The sequence below is a fragment of the Furipterus horrens genome, unplaced genomic scaffold, assembly GCF_987537825.1.
Source record: "Furipterus horrens unplaced genomic scaffold, mFurHor1.1.pri manual_scaffold_6, whole genome shotgun sequence".
Classification (NCBI taxonomy): Eukaryota; Metazoa; Chordata; class Mammalia; order Chiroptera; family Furipteridae; genus Furipterus; species Furipterus horrens.
The window spans coordinates 187,016,106-187,035,058 of record NW_028327176.1 but is presented as its reverse complement, the minus strand read 5'-3'; the positions used below and the strand labels follow the sequence as shown (position 1 = coordinate 187,035,058).

The 18,953-nt window shown below is 47.3% G+C and overlaps 1 protein-coding gene across 9 annotated transcripts in view; it reads right to left on the bottom strand.

The window, feature by feature from the left end:
* Positions 1-18,953, bottom strand: part of ARID1B (AT-rich interaction domain 1B) — a 403,225-nt gene that overhangs the window by 62,028 nt on the left and 322,244 nt on the right. For all 9 annotated transcript variants that reach the window (XM_090280021.1, XM_090280013.1, XM_090280019.1 and 6 more), the window contains one exon: positions 10,919-11,098. In XM_090280021.1, coding sequence (XP_090136147.1) covers positions 10,919-11,098 — 180 coding nt within the window. The remainder of the gene's footprint in view (positions 1-10,918; positions 11,099-18,953) is intronic.

Here is an 18,953-nt window from a genome sequence, read left to right as displayed (position 1 = left end):
CTCAGTTGAGTTTTTACCTTTCTTGAAATAATAAAGCATAATATGCTGTATTTTCTTTCAGCTTCAATACTAAAATGGCTGCACAAAAATTCACCAATTTTGATTTTTTTTTTTTTTAAATACACGCTGATATGACAGCTGTCACAATACAATCTAACAAAATTGTTTCGAGTGAAGTTAAAGACAATTAAGCACTACTAGAGCCATCATGTGGAAAAAACCTAACGGACTTTTTTTGCCAACCGTGTGTGTGTGTGTGTGTGTGTGTGTGTGTGTGTGTGTGTGTGTGTGTGTGTGTGTGTGTGTGTGTGTGTGTGTGTGTGTGTGTGTGTGTGTGTGTGTGTGTGTGTGTGTGTGTGTGTGTGTGTGTGTGTGTGGCATGAGGAGGAGTAGCAGGGGTAAGGCAAGGAAAAAGACAAAAGCAGACCAAGAGAACTAAGAGGTCTGCTCGGGTAGGGGCAGGCGTCCCCCCAGGCAGTGGGGCTGGTGAGGCTTCTCTGACTACAGGCCCTGCTGGCCGCAGGCTTAGGAGTCCGCGTGGGGCAGGCTCTGGGATCCTGGTGATTTGCTGCTGAGTAGACTCTGCGCTTCCTGGCCGTAGACCTCAGGTCAGTTGTTTTAACTGTTTCATCCTCTTCTCTGCAGAACAAAGACGGTGCTCTCTGAGGTGGACTACTTGGGGAGCTGTGGGGTTCAATGACCTGACAAAAGGGAAGGGTTTCAGTGCTGGGCGGTGGGGAAGGCAGAGGCGGAGGGGCCCTCGTGGAAGGAAAGGGCGGGAGCACGCCAGCTGGGGTGACATCGCCGATGGGGATGTGAGCACAGAGGGGAGAGACCTGTTCTGCGGAGCCCCGTGTTCCAGGCTTGCAAGCCTGGGGCTTACTCTGGGGATGAGCAGCTTCGCCAGGGTTTCCAGCTGAGACTGGACTTGATTCGGGACAGCAATAAAAGCAGATACTTGATATTAACTATGTGCTAAACTCAGTCCCAGGTTCTTTGTATTAATTCATCTAATCCTTAAGTCAGGCTAAGAGGCCCCAACTATTCCAATCCTCATTCTAGAGCTGAGGAGCCGGAGGCGACATGGCGCCCCGTCGCAGCCCAGCAGCCTGCCTGGGAGCACAGGTGAGTCCGAGGGCGCAGCACCGGGAGGCCTGCCTGGAGGGGGAAGCATGCTACTACAACAGTAATTCCACGGCCACGAAGCCAGGGGTTCTTAGGTCCATGCACAGGAAGCTGCGCCCCCCACAAATCTTCAAGAAAGCTACAGACTTCTCAACACCGACTGGCTACTTGCTCTGGGTCAGGCACATCACCGGCAGTTTCTTGTTTGGTTGTCTGTGAAGTATACTATTCATTGCAAATGGTGCGCGGGTCACCGTCCACGTAGATCGCGGGAGAGCACACTTTCTGTAAATGGCTGGGTAGGCTTCGTGGGCCCGATGGTCTCTGTCCCAAACTAAGCTGCCACTGCTGCTCCACTGTGGCCAGAGGCGATGTGTACACAAATGGGACTGCCTGTGTTCCAATAAAACTTTATTTACAAACACAGGCGGCGGGCCAAAGTGGGCCACAGTCTGCTGACCCCTGCTGTAGACCCATCTTGGGACAAGTTAATAAAGTGTTGCACCAGCACAGAAAGTGACTTCTTAAAGCCAGCAGCTTCTGGGACCCCGGACAGCCTCTGGAAGGCTAAGGAAGGCAGCAGCAGAAGAGCAGAGTGAGGCCCTGGCAACGTGTGCGACTGAAAAGCCAAAGGGCAGAGGAAGAAGGAACAGGACGAGTCAGGCTTTGACGGCCGGCTCCTCAAACTCAACTGCGTTTTCGCGAAAAGACTCTACTCTGCCTTTGCAGAAATAATCAAGCTTACACTGTGTCACGTGAAATGTAAAAATATTCACTGTTTATAAACTTCAACATTCTTCGTAAGCAGTTCTTATATTCCTTCTGCATCTGCCATCCCACGGGACCACACGTAAGGCCTGTCACGCCGTCTCAGCGGCAGGGGCACCTTCTGCCCGCCCGGCCGGGGAGGGGCACAGAGCAGGGCAGGTGGCGGCAGTAGTCCTCGGGCCAGCAGTCAGAACTCCGCCCTGTGAGCGCAGTGCGGACTCCCCTCCCCCTCCTGACCTCACATGCCCTGACTGCCCCGGTATCTGATGACGCCAGTGAAATCTAGTGCTCCTTTCTGGCTCTTGTTTTTATTAAAAATAAATAAACTCATTCACAGTTTGAATGCACATGAAGTTAATTCACATATTCATCCTATTGCCCTGCAGCTAGTTCCCACCTTCCCCCAACGCTCACTGGGTGACACGTTTGGTAAGAAACTTTATGCAGTGAGAACATATGTGCTCTTTGCTTTCCAAGGAAACGAAAGAACACTTTAATCTTGTTTTAGAAAACAGGCATTCAGACATGGTTACTGCAGATGAGGCCCACAGTGCGGTTTCATTAGAGAAGGAGGCGCCTGAGTTTGTGGCGCTCAGGTCACAGCTGGAGCAGAGCTCAGCTCACAGTCGGGACTGAGAAGTGCTGTCACCCTGCGGGCTCCCACCTTCGCTGGAACTGGCGATCAGGGGCTGCATTTTATCGAACAACCGAAATGCTCTATCTCCTTGAAACGTTAAAGGCTTTCCTCTTTGAACTCACAGCCCAGAAAAGGATGGTTTCTAAGGCTTTAAATGGCTCACAAGGCAGCCGTGACTAATGCACAGGCTCCACGACCTGGGGTGAAGGCTGGTTCTGACACTTCCTAGCGGCATAACCCTGGACAAGCTACCGAGCCTTTCTGAACCTCAGCCTGGCCACCTGTAAGGTAATGACAGTGACGGCAAAGACGAGAAACTGACCAGTACAGCTACCTGATAAATGATAAGCGCTATCACCATCCTCACAACAACCATGTTATCAATAACCACTAATGTGATCTTTTCCCCATCTTTTAAAAATGTGGGAAAAAGTGAAAAATAATTCATGTTCCCCACTCTTTGCCTACTCGATAACATATCTTTCTCCCCCAAATAAACAAAAACCGAACATGTAAGCCAAGCAAAACACGAGAGAAAAAGCCAGGACTGAGAAGTGCAATCTTATTTCCATGTTTCTCTAATAGATTAGTAATTGGCTGGCACCCGCTTTGACAGAAAACAGATGGATCTAGCATTAAGCACAATGGAGGCGGCAGATGCTATGCCAGCCCACCTCAGCTGGACGGGCCTCGCAGCCAAGTCCAAGAGCCCACAGTTTTCAAGTGGGTTCATCTTGGCGCACCAGCTTTGGAAAATTGGTCACCAAATGAATTCAGATTTCAACCCACCAGGAGTTAGATTCAAGCACCAGAGAGAGGAAGCAGGAGCTAGACTCCATTCAAGCCACCATCACTATTTTGGGAGGGTCATAAATAAGTCTATAGCTGACTCTAGAATATTTAAATCTGCTAGTTTTTGTACAATCAATATTCTAAGCTTACTGCTTTTATTGAACTATTAAATGTTTCCACTCACATAGGAAATTTTGCTTCTCGGTTTCAGTCACTGAGCAATTACTTGAGATCATGAAAGGTTCTGTATTATTCCCCTTTGCTATGGAAGGTAAAAATGACGCCCGAATCATACAATAGATAGTTGACCCTGGGTGGGAAAGACTAAATGGCTAATTAGCTATATATCACAAATATATTTGTGAATTAGAGCCAAATATGCATTTATCATGTTGTTTAGCCAAAGATCTTCACTACTTTTTTTTTTTTAATTAGCCATCTACTACATACTATTACTTTAAGACAGGTTTACTGAGTTAGAATTTACTTACAATTAACAACCACATAAAATCCTGTAACCACCAGCACAGTCAAGACTTGGGGTATTTCTGTCATGACAAAAAGTTGCCATGTTGTGGTTAATCTCATTCCCACGCCTGGCAACCACTGATCTGTTCCTACAGTTCTGTCTTCTCCACAACGTCACATAAATAGAGTCGTACATTTGTGGGCTTTTGTGTCTGGCTGCTTTCACTTGGAGTCATGCTTTTGAAATTCAGCCATATTGTTGCACATCAGTAGTTTGCTCCCTTTTGTTGCTGAGTTAAGTATCCCATTCTGTGGACACTTGGGTTGTTTCCAGTTTTGGGCAATTATGAATAAAGCTGCTAACATTTGCACACAGGTCTTTGTGTGGACATGTTTCATTTCTCCTGAAAAAAACCTAGAAATCAGAGTGTTGGGCTGTATTGTAAGTGAATGTTTAACTTTATAAGAAACCCCACCAAAAAATGTATGAGAGTTCTAATTGCTCTATGTCCTTGATATTGCCAATTAAAAAAAAAAAAAAATTAGCCATTCCAATAGGTGTGTAGTGAGGATCATTGTGGCTTTAATTTTCATTTTCTTAACGCCGAATGATTTTGAGCATTTTTCACAGGTTACTATATTTAAGTAAGATCCTTCCTTTGTAAAAACAAAAGACATAATTCAAAACCTTCTCCCAGCTCTGCCTTTCTCCCCATGCGATGCTGATCACACAGTGCGGCTCCCTGAGGCTTTGCTTTGGGAGGGAAGCCGACTGCGTAGCTAAGAATACCACACACGCAGGTTCAGAATGAAAGCTGACTCACCCCAAGTGAGGGCATTAAATCCTACTACTTGTGGAAACAGATAATTCGTTTTTGAACTGATATATAAGGAATCATATTTTTCCTAGATCAACATGCATTTTTAAAAAGTCTTCAAAATATAAAAATAAGACCACTACACAAAGCTTGTAGAAGAGGAGCAAAGACCTATTACCTTACAGTTTGACGTCATCATTTCACCTTTGGTAGTTTTTTCTAATATGTCATAAAAGTTAACTCCTTTAAAAGTTTAACTATACAGTAATACAAGCTCAATGCAGAAAATATAGACACAGAGAGAAATAGAAAAAACAAATCCTTACTTTCACTCCCCAAAGATGATTCTAAAGCATTTAGTCAACCCAATCGCTGCTGAGCCCCAGGGCAGGGTAGAGATGGGGGACCAGGGTCCCCCAGCTACTGTCTGTCTTCACTGGTTTAGGAGGTAGTCCTTGAGCGCCTCTTACATGCCAGCTCCGTGCGAATGGCTGGGGACTCTCTAGTGAACAAGGGCAATGCGCTTACATTCTGGTGGGCATCAGACAGGCAAAGAAGTAGCTTGAGACAATGTCACATGGTGCTGAGCACTATGAAGAGAAATAAAGCGGGAGAACTTATTCACTGTGGGAGGGGGGCGCCCCCAAGAAGGTGACTGAGGACAGCCACCCTGGGGAAGCAAGCTGCGTGCACGCGGGCTGCCCCTCCGGTAGCAGGAGCGGCCCTTTGCAGAAACCACCATCTCCGAGGCCGACAGCAGACACAGGCCCAGGGGACAGGGGTGCCCAGTCCGACGTCAGTATCTGACGTCACGGCAGTGAGTGAAGAAGAGTGTAGGGCCCCAAAGGAAAAGGGGTAAAACATTCTGCTGCAGATGTGGCCTTCAGAAAGCTACTTGACACCCCAAAGGTCAGTTTCCTCACCTGTAAATAGGGTCAAATACGAGATTATCTATCTTGGGTGGTCGCTGTGGGGAAAAACCGAGACTAACAGTAATTACTGTTGGCTACAAACGATGGGTGGAATGCCATGGAATAGACAGACTATTCCAATATTAGCAAGGTAACTCTTTAATCAGTGACATTACCTTTTTACTCGATACTGTGTCATAAGCCACATTTTACTTTCATGATGCAGCTATTCCAATTTCTTTCTCAGAATATGAGAAAAAGCACTGACATAACAAATGTGAAAAGGTGTGATCTTAACCCAACAGCCACATTTATCATAAAGCAGTAGAATCTATGGGGAGCATGAAGGCGTCTCAGGGCCGGCGGTCACCGGCCGGGGCACCTGCGCTCGCCCACGGAGCCGGAGCCGGCGTGGGGATGACGCCCCTGGAGGGAGCGCTCTGCTCTGCCTCGCCGATGGCCCGGGCACATCCCAAAGGGCTCTCAGGGCGGCTCTCCCAGTGCGTAAGCAGTGATTCCACAGGCCATTTCTTTCCGAACAAACAAACATCTAAAACGCCGGCAGAGCTAGGAGTCCCAGGCGAAGGCGTCCTGCGCCCTGCCATGACGTAAAGTAAGGCTGCACGTCCGCATCCTGCGCCTCTACCTGCTGTCCAGGGCCGTCAGGGCCAAGGCCTGGGGCGGAGTTCACCGGCCACCGATGACCTGCAGGCCCTCTGTGAGGGCACTGGGTGCTGGCCTTCTCGAGAGCTGCTGATTTTAATTAGCAACGTTAATGTTCTTATTTACAATGATTAGATTCATACTAGTCAAAATTAAAAGTGCTTTATGTTTTTATTTTTCCATTCTTCTTTACATTTTAAGTTGACTTCAGAGTTTAAATTTTCATTTCTGTCCTAATTCCCAGGTTTTGATAAAATCATGACAATTATCAGTCTGTTGAGAAAAAGTCATGCTTAAAAGAAGACTGCATTCATCTGCCCTTAGCTATGAAATGACTTACTTTAATTTGTTTTCTCTCGTATTAGTAAGATATTCAGACTATCTCTTTAACAACAAAGCGGTATAGAATATGGGATTAATACTTCTGTCTAGTACTGTCAATTTAACCATAAAATAAGGTTAAGGTAGTAGAAAACTGTAAACACATCAAGTGTATTACAACCCGTTTCAAGAAAAAAACGAGCATGCCGAAGAGGGGGTGGGAGTGAGCTGTGCCCACCTTTGGAAACAAGAGCACGGGATGGGGGTGGGGGGGCGTTGGGGTTGGGGGCTGAGAATGAAACCATGGGGCAGACACATCTCACTGCTGGAGGAGGGAGGCTGAATTCAGCTTCATTCTATCAGAGGATGGAGGCTCTGGACTTACAAGAGCGGAGACTGAAGTCCTGGGTCACGGTGACACGGAGGTTGCCATGTGCCTACGAGGGACTCTCCAATAGCTAGTGAGCCGCCAGCTAGTGACATTTATATATTGTGCCCCTTGAACTGAAACCGTTTTAAGATTATTCACATGAAATTCATTATTTTGGAACTGCCTTCATTTCAACTCTGCATCATTTAAAGTTTGCCGTTGCTGAATTTATGAGAAGTATATTTTAATAAAGGGAGAAGGAAGATTTCAGATGGCACCTAATTTATTTTAGAGAAAAAAACCTGAAGCTGTCTGAAAAACATCTTTTACCATGTAATTTAGAAATAAAAGGCTCACCAGACTCACCCACTTGTGAGTTCTCTGCTTCTTAGGACACACATTATACAAATTGAGGCACAAGACCAGGGCTACGGCTGTGCAGCTGAGTGTGGTGGGCTGGCCACTGCCAGACGAGGGAGTGACAATGGGGCTCAGATTTACTCTGTCACCCAAGGCAATGCTTCTTATTCATAGCAGAACTAAGGCTAGACCTTCATTTTTCACAATTAGTGACAGATATGCAAAAAGTGTTTGTGCACAGTCAGTGTGACGGACACTGTTCCGGAGTACACAAAAACAATTAAGACAGTCTTTGTGAAATTGATTTCAGCTCTCTTCCTCCCATACACATTCATTTGTTAATAATGAACATGTTAATTACATAATTCCTTTCTATCTATTAAAGCAAGTCCCTGTGGCCCTCTTGCAAACACTTTGTAAGAGTAGTTGTTAAATGTGCTTGCTTGAAGGTAGAAAAGTACTATTTCATAAAATAAAGTGCAATTAAACATTCTTTACACATTTAGATTGCCTTAATCCCACTTGTATATTTAATAATTCAGGTTTTATAGTATTAATACACATATCTAAAAATTTCCCCTTCTTAACTTCATATGAATTTTTTTCTTAATCTGCAGTATTGTTGATGTATTTCCAAAACGTTGTTCCTTGCTTCCTGAAGGCAAGCAGGTTGTCTTCTGTGGTACTGGTGGTGCACTGAACGGAAGAGCCCGGGAGGAGGGGGTGCCCAAGGCATGGGGACGACCCACCAAGGCCTTGCTTGGAACCCTGGCTCTGCCACTTATTAGCTGTGGGATCATGGATAAATTACTTAACCTGCTCACTTGTAAAACAGAGATAATGACATGGGCTTCCCATTAATTAAGAAAATGGTCCCGTTTGCTCGCATTTGAATGCTGGCATGACCCCTGAGTATCCTGGTGAACCTGTTGTATGCCTCAGTTTCTTCATCTGTCAAGTGGCATGAGTAACAGCAGCATGTGAGGATGAAGGACTTAATAACATGTGAAAGACGCTTAGAACAGGACCCAGGACGCAGTAGAATTTGGTAAATGTTGGCTGCTATCACCAGTAACAACTTTGGAGCGGCTGTTCCTGACAATAAGATAGTAGTAGGCAAAAAGAGATTGTACAGCATTTCCCCCGCCCCAAGACCTCTTAAAAACCAAACCAAACCAGAAGGAAGTCACACAGTTGGTCACAGAGACAGATGAGACCGATGACCACTGTGGGTCACTGCGAAAGTGGCTCTTTCCAGAGATGTAAAACGTATACCACAAAGGCGCAAGCTGAATATTTTCCTAATCACTTGGGGAGTTAAAAGAAACAAGGAAAAAATACTTCATCTGGGACTGTTTCAAAGGCTCAGCAAAGAGAAATGCAAAGGGGAGAACGTTTATGGACTTGAATGAGACACGTTCCGAGCGTAATTCCCGTCACTTAGGGTTGCTGGGGAGAGGGCCACACGGGGAGGAATGGTGAGCAGTTCGATCCGAGCGGGACGCCCGGAGCCCGGAGGGCGCGCGCCCCGCAGGGGACGGTGCTGGATGTCACTGGGAAAGGCAAGAACCCAGCGCACAGATCCACAGACGTTTTCTTTAAAGTTAGAAAATGCAAGTATGGAAATTATCATTCTTATTTTAAATGGTTTCTAATATCAGCCTGAACTCAGTGTGTATGCCTTAGAAAAACCTCAAAACAAAAACGCTCTTTACTCTAACCAAAATGTCGCGCGGCGGATCCCCTGGGCTGCGTTTGTATCAGAGGCTCCAGAGTTGAAGCAAAATTTAGACTCACTGATCATTAGAATCAGAAGCAACTTCCCCGGTAACATGATCTCATTTTCTCCAGGGGAAGTAACTCCCGCCGAGTAAGCAACTGTCCAAGGACACAGCAGTGTGGATGAAACCCTCACAGGCTCTGTGCTCTTAAACTGAGACCCATCGGGCAGTCCTCCTTCCCCTATTACACGGCCGCAAGAGTGCGTTACAGAGCGGGGAGACGCACGGAAAATTCCACGGAGCCCCGTGCGTTTCAATGGTTAAGTCCCAGGCCTTCAGCGAGCGACCCCTGCTCTGGAAACAAGGCTCTGACCTTGTCTCCAGTTACATTCTGAGCAAAAACCCACATTTTCTGTGCCTCTCACTTTATAATCTGCCTCCCAGCTTTCACTAGTTTTCTTCTTTTCACAAGAGCCAGAGAAACCCAGCCGTGAAGACGGCCGCCGTGCTGAGCGAGGGAGGGCGTGGTGGGCAGCAGCCTCTCTCACGGCTGAGTGACTCATGGGGCTGCCACCAGGGGCGTACACCCCAGGGCTCGCTGGGGTGAGAAACACGTGACACCGCAGCCAGGGAAGCCGGCACTCTGACTAAACGCACGGACGGAGGCAGGGAGGGGCCGGAACAAAGGGTTAGGCTTGGGGGTTCCAATGCAGTATTCCGAACCCAGAAACAGTTGGCATGGAACACAACGAAGTGTAAGGCAAGGGCATGACGCTACATCAGTAGTACTGAAGGGGTTTCAATTCCTTCGGAAAGATTATTAAAAAACAAGAGAATTTCAATTTCAAACTGCAAAGTACTATCAGACAGCCAGGAAGGCTTTTCTGAGAAAGAGCAGGTAAGAAGCCAACAACGTGTCTGGGTCTCCTTGTATAACTGTCTGGCCTGCAGGCATGCACTCAACAGACATGACTAGATGCAAAGGCCTCTGGGAAATCACCAGGCTGTAACACAGCGACCCTGACTGCTGTGGAGGTGTAAACATTTTACTACAGTTCCCTCGTGGGAATTCATCTGCTGCACTAGGAATATTCCTGGTATTTTCAGAAGTGGGAAACTCTGGGAATTGTGCCAGATTATCTCACTCTCTCTCAAGTAGGCATTAAGGTCTAATTTAAATAAACAAAATATTAAAAAGGTGCTGAATTCAAATGCCTTGTTGCCAAAAGTGACTTAGGAATACATATATCAGGGTCAGAACCTTGATAAAAGGATTTTACATGTATCTGACAAAACATACATCGACTTCCAGGAAGGCAGAATGTAAACAGTGCATCTGGGCATGATTCCACTTATTTTTCTACTCCTGCCTAATTTTCCCCTTTGAAAGACGTGTCTGTTTCAGGCTTTATCCCGTCTTCTAAGAGTAAGACTGGTAATTGGAAAATTAGAACTACTATTTACCTGATTTAGCACTTTGAAGAAAAACTGGGAGAAGATTTAATGGGATGACAGCCTTCTGAATAGTGAGCATGTTATTGTAAAGATAATTACACACAGAGAGGGAGGGGTGAAATCAGGATTCAACAGGATAAAACCCAAGTTTTAAATAAAAAACTTTTAAAGACAAGGTTGGTGTCTTTTTCTCAACAGCATTTAGAACTATGTCACAGAAACCAGGATTTACGCCTTTATTAATAACAATGTATGAAGAGCACTTACCGCGGCGTCTGATGCATGAATGCTTAATGAAGAGTTGCTATAATTATTCTTCCCATCATTATGGGCGACTAAAGAACTGTGGGTTTGCGTTAACCTCACATATCTGTCAGGTAACAAATAATGGGATCTTAAAAGGTATTTATAATACTCAGATCTTAAATAATTAACATGTTAACAGAATCTCTACAACCTGCTGCAATGCATTTGGAAAACCTTTTTTCCTCTCTTTTCTCCCTTCTTACCTTGTGGTCCATACTGGCTCATCTGAGGACCGTAAGTCCCACTCGAGTTACTCTGCTGAAAGCTGCTGATCCCAGGATGCATCTGGCCTCCGGGAGAAGGATGAGGCGACATCGACGGTCCTGTCTGCTGAGGTCCATACTGAGACATTTGAGGGTTTCTTTGTGTGCCTGCCATAAAACCTGAGCAGGAAAATAAACGGAAACGTATAAATGCAGGAGAAAACAAGGGCAAAGAATGGTGTGGAAGACGGGAGGGGGCAGGCTGGCGCCGTGCGAGTCCCCTAGAGAAACACCGAAGACCAAAACCCAGCGTGGAGGACTTTGGGGAGCCTCTCGTGCGGCTGCCCTGGTCCCGACTCGGAACTCTCGTTAGAGGTTCCGGGAACCCAGCGGATACGGACTTGAACTACGGAAAGGAGGAGGAGGAAAGGCAAGTCACCTTAACACATCTCACGGGTGAGGCCCCTAACAGGAGGCAGCGCTCCATTCCTGCCGGGGTGGCCATGCTGCGCACACCGCCTCCGGGCGAGCCTTGCTCACCTCCTCACCTCTGGATGCACATCCCTCAGACTCCCGCCCCTCCCTCTGCCAGGCGCAGGCCCATGGCAGCTTCCTCCTGCACTTGCTGCCCCCTGACTCCCAACCAGCGTGCAGACCAGTGAGCTCCTGACATGTGCTCCGCTGTTCCCAAACAGAGCAGGATTTCCTCTCGCAAACCCGTTCTGCCCGTGGTGTCCCCATGTCCATTGATGGCACCAACACCCACCAATGGCTCACGTCAGGGCCCTCGAGGCCACCCTCCCTCCCCCGACTTCCTGTGTGCGATCCAGCCAGCAGCGCACCCTGGTGTGTCTCCTTCGAAACGCATCGCCTCTTCTCCATCTTCCTGCCCACACGAGCTCCCCAGCCACTGCCTCCTCTGCCCACAACGGCCACGGTCTAACTCGTCTCTCCCTGCCCCACTGTCTGTTCTGCTCCTTCCCTGCATTTGTTCACCCCCCGCCCCCATAGCTGCCAGAACAATTTATCAGGAACACGAAAAGAAAAGAAATGAGAGCCTATCCTTCCCCCGCACAGAACCCGTCCGGGCTTCCGATCCATCCTGGGAACACAAGGCCAACCCCTGACCGCGGGGTCGGGGATCACCCGCGGGCGGCGTCGACTTCCTCGCGTTGGCCGCATCCCCTGTGGTTTTCTCTCCTGCTCCCTACCTGCAGGGCCCCCGGCCTTCTGGTCACTCCTGGGGGTCACGAGCGGCTCCCCCACAGCTGTCCTCCTCACCCTCCCGCTGCCTGCCTGACTGGCCAGCCGGCACGGGTGCTGCCCGCGCCACCCCCACGCGTTTTCTCCGCAGCACATTCCATAACCTGCCCTCGTCTCCCTCGTCTCATTTGTCACCTCTCTTCGCCACGAAGACGTGAGCCTCACGAGGGCAGGGATGTGCGCTCGCTGCCGCATCCCAGTGTCCAGCAGAGTATCCGGCACATGCTATGTATCAAAAGGACTTTGATATATCAAAACACAAGCAAGAATGTGGAATAAGCTATGAAATACTCATTCAGGCCAAGTGCTCTCCAAATCGAAACACGCCTCTAAGGAACAGCTCACCACCAAACTAGCAAACGAACAAAGGGCTGTTTGGGAAATAGCTCCGAGAACCCGGAGTTTGGGTTGGTGCGAGTCCCTGGGAGTCAGGTGAAGACCCCGAGCGCTGCAGGGTGCCGAGAGGGGGCAGGTTCTGCCGACTCCACAGGGGAACCTAGAAGCTTCCAGATAGCCTACTGAGGCAGCAGGAGAGCAAGGCGATGTTTGGATCCAAGGCCAGCTTAAATTAGGGGTCAGATGGGACGGGGCATTTATAATACAAAGACCGAGGTTTACATTTCAGGAGGAAGAGAAGATCTCTTAACACTGCTTCTGTCTAAAGCGACCGACGAGAAAGTACGGAGGGCTGCTCCTTATTATCCTATTTCATTTATTTATAAAGATAAGCCTTATGAAATGGAGCTCAATTGGCAGCTTCCAGATATAAATCAGCATAGAAAATGTTTGCTTTTTCAAATCTGAAAACAAACAGAAATCAGAGCGCTAAAATTACTAAAAATGATTGCATCTTAAGATGTTACATGAAATATTTATCTAAGCTTTACTATAAAATTCTCAGGAGTTTCATATAGAGTCCTGTTTAATAAGAAACGTGTTTCAATTCCATACAGATTGTGTGGCTTTTTCCTTCTTTCAGAGAATGACTGCTTTCTTCTTCATTAGTTAAGGCAAATACAGGTCCTTTAATTCGCGTGAAATTTCACTTCAGCCACGGAAGTGCCCATGCTGAAGGGTTTACAACCTCTGATAACGGTGCCTGTTCTTAAGTTATTGTGGCCTCTGGGGGCACTTACTACAGGCTTCAGGTTTGTTCGCATGAGTTCTAAGATTCTACTTGGGCAAAGCTGTTTCTTTATTTCTGACTATTTAGTCAGTCCTTAAAAATATACACGCCATGTTCCACTTGGACTATGACTGGCATTCTGTAGGAAACCAAGTACGTGAAAAGGCTCCAGAAGAGGTGGAATGGCCAGAGCTAATTCAGATGAAGGAGTCCTCGCCTCGAACTCCGCGTCCTGGGGCCAAGGTTACATGGTGTATGGACTCCACCTCCGTCCACAGACGCTGACATGGGAAAGCTTCCTTCTTCTCTGCGTGCTTTTGCAGCGGCGCCGCTGAGAGGCGTTTCCTGAACTCTGGTCTGGCGTTTTCAGTCAGGCACACCCCTTTCCAGTCGTCCCCAGGCAAGGAAAGAGGGGGGCAATCGCCCCGGCTCCTTTCTGAGCTCTGCTCATGTCAGGGCAGCCAGATGGGAACAGAGGCCCAGGTCAGCCCCGGGTGTCCCTAGTTCAGACCCAGGAGGGGAAAAGGATGCGGAGGTAAACATATTGCGGTGTGTGCCGATCAAATGAGTCTCAGTTTCCCCATCAACAGAGATAAATGGGGAAGTGCTCTGGAACCTGTCATGGGATATACAAAAGGAAGAAATCACAGGGGTACTTTTCTGGTCTGCAAACTGCCAGGACTTTTAACTCCTAAATACCCTACGTATTCTGGTGCAGTTTCCAGCCAGAAGGAACAGGCTGGTTTTATCCCGACGTTTGTTTTTTATTTAAGTATGTGGAACCCACGTTACTCCAGTGCTGATGCAACTGAATAAAATCCCAAAAGGGTTAAAACCACACATCCTGGTCTCCTACCACCGGGCTCCTCTCGCCGCGGCAAATGGCTTTTTAATTCCCGCTCAGAGACAGTTTATAATGTGTGTTTGATTCTGTATTTTTGTATCACGAATGAAGTTTCTTTTAATTGCTGTTTTCTAGAACTGTTGACACCAATCGCCCAGCTTTCTGTTGGTGACTCTATGTCTCAACTCTATGCCAATAAAAAAAGACATCCTTATGGATATAACCATATTTTAAAAAGTTGTTGAATATCGTAATAATCTAAACGAAATGATGTAAAGTTAGGAGGCAGAAGTTAGCTTAAAAAAGAAGTATTTCTACTTCTTTATCCTAAAGATAAAAACTCTGTTTCCTTATCTGTAAAATGGGGACAAATATATCTACCACAGAAGGCCACTGTGTGGATTAAGTGAGGTATTTCCTCCAAGTGGTATGGCGTCGCCTGGCACACAGTACGCTTTCAGTCCTTAGCAGCCCTTCGTGTTACTATATATTCAAAAGGGGAAGCAAGGGAGGCAGCCTGGTGAGGCAGCAAGGGTATGGGGGCGAGGACGCGAGACCTGGCCACCCCCGTCGGCCGGGATGCAGCGCCCGCCCCTCCATCGTGCGGGGTGAGGGAAGACACCAGTGTCTGCAGGGGGGCTTCCTTCTAGCTCTGCTTCTCTGTGAGTCTCGCTTAAACATTTTTCTTCCGGGAAAAATCTAATCCAGACCGATAATTTCCATGTTTATTTTTGGGGGGCATTCCTTGTTTTGTTTCGTCTTAACCTTTATTCTGAATGAAATAAATGTTAAAATGTTTCCAGAAATCAAAAAATTTCTACCTATTTGCAGTGACATATTTAATTGATTCTATTTTCTTCTTTTAGAAAAAGCCATTATAAAATGGCAGCTTTCTGTGCATAGAAAAACTGACAGCTAAGAAAATAAAGCTGCTTTTATAAAAGGTGTAAAACTTTTCTAGTTTCAAGTCACTGAAGTCAAACTTTTTAGCAAGTATAAAATGAATTTCCTACATATTATAAAAGTATATTAAATCACCAGAGGTACTAGAGGTATTACAGAATTATATACCCCAGGTAAACAGCTAACATGAAAAAGTCACACTTTGGAAAAAAGTACCACTTTAGACAATTACTATTTACATTATATACAAGAACATACCAAAAACATCTTAGAAACTCCATATGAAAGTATGGTTTACCTATTTTGTCCAGAAGTCTGCAGGTTTATGTGAATGAATTTACTATTTTTGAGCCCTTCATACTGTGTGTATAGTCCCAAACACTTGTCCTAACATGTTCCGAATGAAGAGGCACATTTTTAATTATGAAAAACCAGAGCTTCCCCCTCAGGAAGAGAGAGAGAGAGAGAGAGAGAGAGAGAGAGAGAGAGAGAGAGAGAGAGAGAGAGAGACAGAGAGAGACACAGAGAGAGACACAGAGAGACACAGAGACAGAGAGACAGAGACAGAGAGAGAGACAGAGCATGACCAGAACCTGCCTCTCAGAGAAAAGGCAGCAGGGAAAACACCCCCCCACCCCGCCCCCCGCTGGAATCAGAAGCCCCGCTCTCTCCTCTGAAACAGTGGACACACTTCCCGCCTTGGCTTGCGACATCAGTCTGAGGGTCGGCTAAGAAAAACATATGCAAAAGTGCTTTTCTGAGCCAGAAAACACCATGAAAGCGCGACACAAAGGCGTTACTGTGGCCTTTTTAGTGATGCCACGGGCCCTCCATTCACCGTGGGGATTCCGATCTAAGCTGTCACACTGGGGACTCCATCCACACTAATGTGACACAAATACGGGCCGCATGCCTTGATTTAACTCTGGCTCTCTGGGGACTGTGGTAAGAGTCAGAGCATTAAGAACAGGGAAAAGATGAGATCCTTGTCCCTGAAGGATTACAAGTTAGCTGAATAGAAGCTGAAAAGTGTCAACAAGGAAAAATGACAAACTAAGGTGCCGGGCATGGAGCCGGACGCCGGGATAACACAATGAGCCACGTGGGGTCTGCCCTCCTGCTGTGAGGTAGAAGAGGCCCCAACTCGCCCTGGGGGCGAGGAAGGCTCCCCTGAAGATGTCCTCCTTAGTCGAAGCCTCAGCGATGTGCAGGACCGGCCCAGTGCCTCTAACTAGGCGGCTCCTGGGACCCGACTGAGACAAAAATGCGTCTGACTAGCCAAGTGGACCTCGTCATGCGTCGTCTTGGAAGCTCAAGTTCCTGCATTCAGCTGAATCCCAGGAGTCGCTGGGGCACCCACTGACTTGCCAGCTCTTTCCAACGGTTGGTTTCACACCTGCCCACTTTCCCAAAGGCTGTCCCGTCCCCCTGCTCAATGCGACAGCCACGGGCAAGGCCGCATTGCGCTGCTGCAGCCTGCGTTCTCACCGACGGGCACCCCCATCCACCGCCATCCTCCGTCCACAAGACACGACTCTGATATTTTACACTTCTTTTTCAACACAGACACCCTCCGGTGGGTGGCACAGCCCGGGAACAAAATGGCAGAGCGTGTCCCCTGCGGAGCACGCTGCTCAGCAGGCGGCCGCCCACTGCCGTGTGACTGAGCCCCGCCTGTCCTTCGGGACCCTGCCTCCTGGCCCCTTCCGCGCCTCCCCTGGCCTCCCAGAAGGCAGACGCGCGCAGGCTTGCAAGGGACCACGTGGGCTGGCTGCGGCAGAGCAGTTGGCATGCTGCTCTCATGTGCGCGTGTGACTGTCTCTCCCCCAGACTGAGCGCCGAGGCTTTAAAAACACACTCTCTCCACACTGGTCTCCTCAGGACCAAGCAGAGTCTCTGGAGCGGAACTGCAAACAAACCACGATTTTAATGAATGAGAAAACACCTACATTCAGAGCCCACTCCCTTTTCTGTGCAGAAAGTTTTGTAAATGTGGTCGTCAGGCTCCTTAGTCCTGAGTACACGTGAGGAATCCCCTCCGGGGAAAGCAAGGCAGCTATTCCAGGAAGGAAAAACTGACGGTTGACAGTTTCCCAGGCGACAGAAAATGGTCATTTCTGACACCTAAATACCTGCCGTAAGCATCCACTCCGTCTGTCTCCACTGCCACCGCAAATTCAACTTCTGGGGTCCCCACTTACAGGAGGTGACCCTGGGCAAATACTTAAGAGTCAAGCCTAGATTACCTTTTCTGAAAAAATGGGGCTGACAGCTGAGTCTACCTCCTAAGATTAAATGAGAAAATGTCACATGAAGCACGGAGCTCAGTGCCTCCCCACAGACTGGAGGCTCAAGAAGTGATCGCTATTAGTATGCATGTTATTTTTCACATAACCCACCATTTATTTCCTGTCTGAAAGACTCCAAGTTTCCAAACCAGCCTCCCTTGCCAGGTTCTACTACACAGCAGTCAGCATGGGAAAGGCAGGAAGGGCCGTGAGTCCCTGGTCCACGGTTAATGCACCGAGGCGATGAAGCAACACCTGTGAGCCTCCTGGCAAATGGCCTGATGCCCTGCGCAGGCAGCACGTGGCCCACCCACCTCACACCTCCCCCACCACAGCCAGTTACAGCTGCTAGCAGCTTCCCGGACTCCGCTGACTATCCAGAAACCAGTGCCCTTTTCCGGATAGCTGGTTCCAGAAATAATTGGCCCGCCGTGTTATCTGGCTCGGAAATGCTAGGCTTGTCAGTTTCAGGCCACACACCCAACAACGACAGTGCGGATCAGCTCTGAGTGGTATCAAACTCAAGTAAGTCCTTCCGGATGGGGCTACTCCCTGGAGTTTACCTACTGAAAAAGAGGGGGCGGGGAGAGGGAACGGGATCTGGTCAAGTACATGACTACTACATCTCAGAAGAAGGACCTTGACTTCTGTTTCCACTGGATCTCAGGCACCCATGACAACGACTAGCTTGGTAAACATTTATGCGATGGATGAATCAATCCCTTAGGGTTTTTTGTGGGGTTTGCAGGGAGACGAGGGTCTGAAATAAGAAGACTATTCTCTTTCTAGCTAAAAAGAAAAACACCCAAGACTGTGGCCCAGGAGCAGGGAGTCCCATCTTAGCCAAACTTGGTCCCACCATCCAGTAAGATGCTAACAACTTGCCCCAAAGTTTATTCCAAAGGCATGTAGAGTTAATTTAGATACTTCATTACAATCTGATACTTTTTTGAATGCCATTTTCTATGCACCCAATAACTGAAGTTGGGACCGGTGGAGTGGCCAGGACCCCAGGCAATCTGCACATCCAGACTGTCTTCTTTGGGGTCATTCTCCCATGGATGGATATTTATGATAGCACTGATGGGAAATCCCTGCACAAACAATCAATTCTTACTACACAGCAGCGCAAGTCTGCTAAGTCAAGACTAAGGAAAACGTTACCACAGTGTCTAGTATAGAGACCTATGTTAAACGGAGCCAAAGAGACAGTTTTCTTTTCTTAATGAAAAAAATAAAAAAAAATCCCTTCGTTGTTATTTTGGAAAACTGGCCCAACAGAAAATCAGCATCTAAAATATTCACCTATATTATTATTAAATAAGTGAGTTTCCAAGAACTTTAAATAATTTTCTTCAGCATTATACTAAATATTTGTAGTTTACTAAGTGGATATTTTTCCTGGGTTAAAAAACAAGCTATATAATTCTCTCAACTGTAAAAAAGAAACTTCTTATATAAAAGTAAGATCCAGTGTGACTGTCTAAAAACCTTAGCAGATAAAAAAAGTTAAAAGCTACTGATTTATGTAGTCATTATACATAAATTCCATTTCCCCTATGGGAGATGAAGTGAACACGGAATATTTTCATGCAGGACAAATGAGGGAAA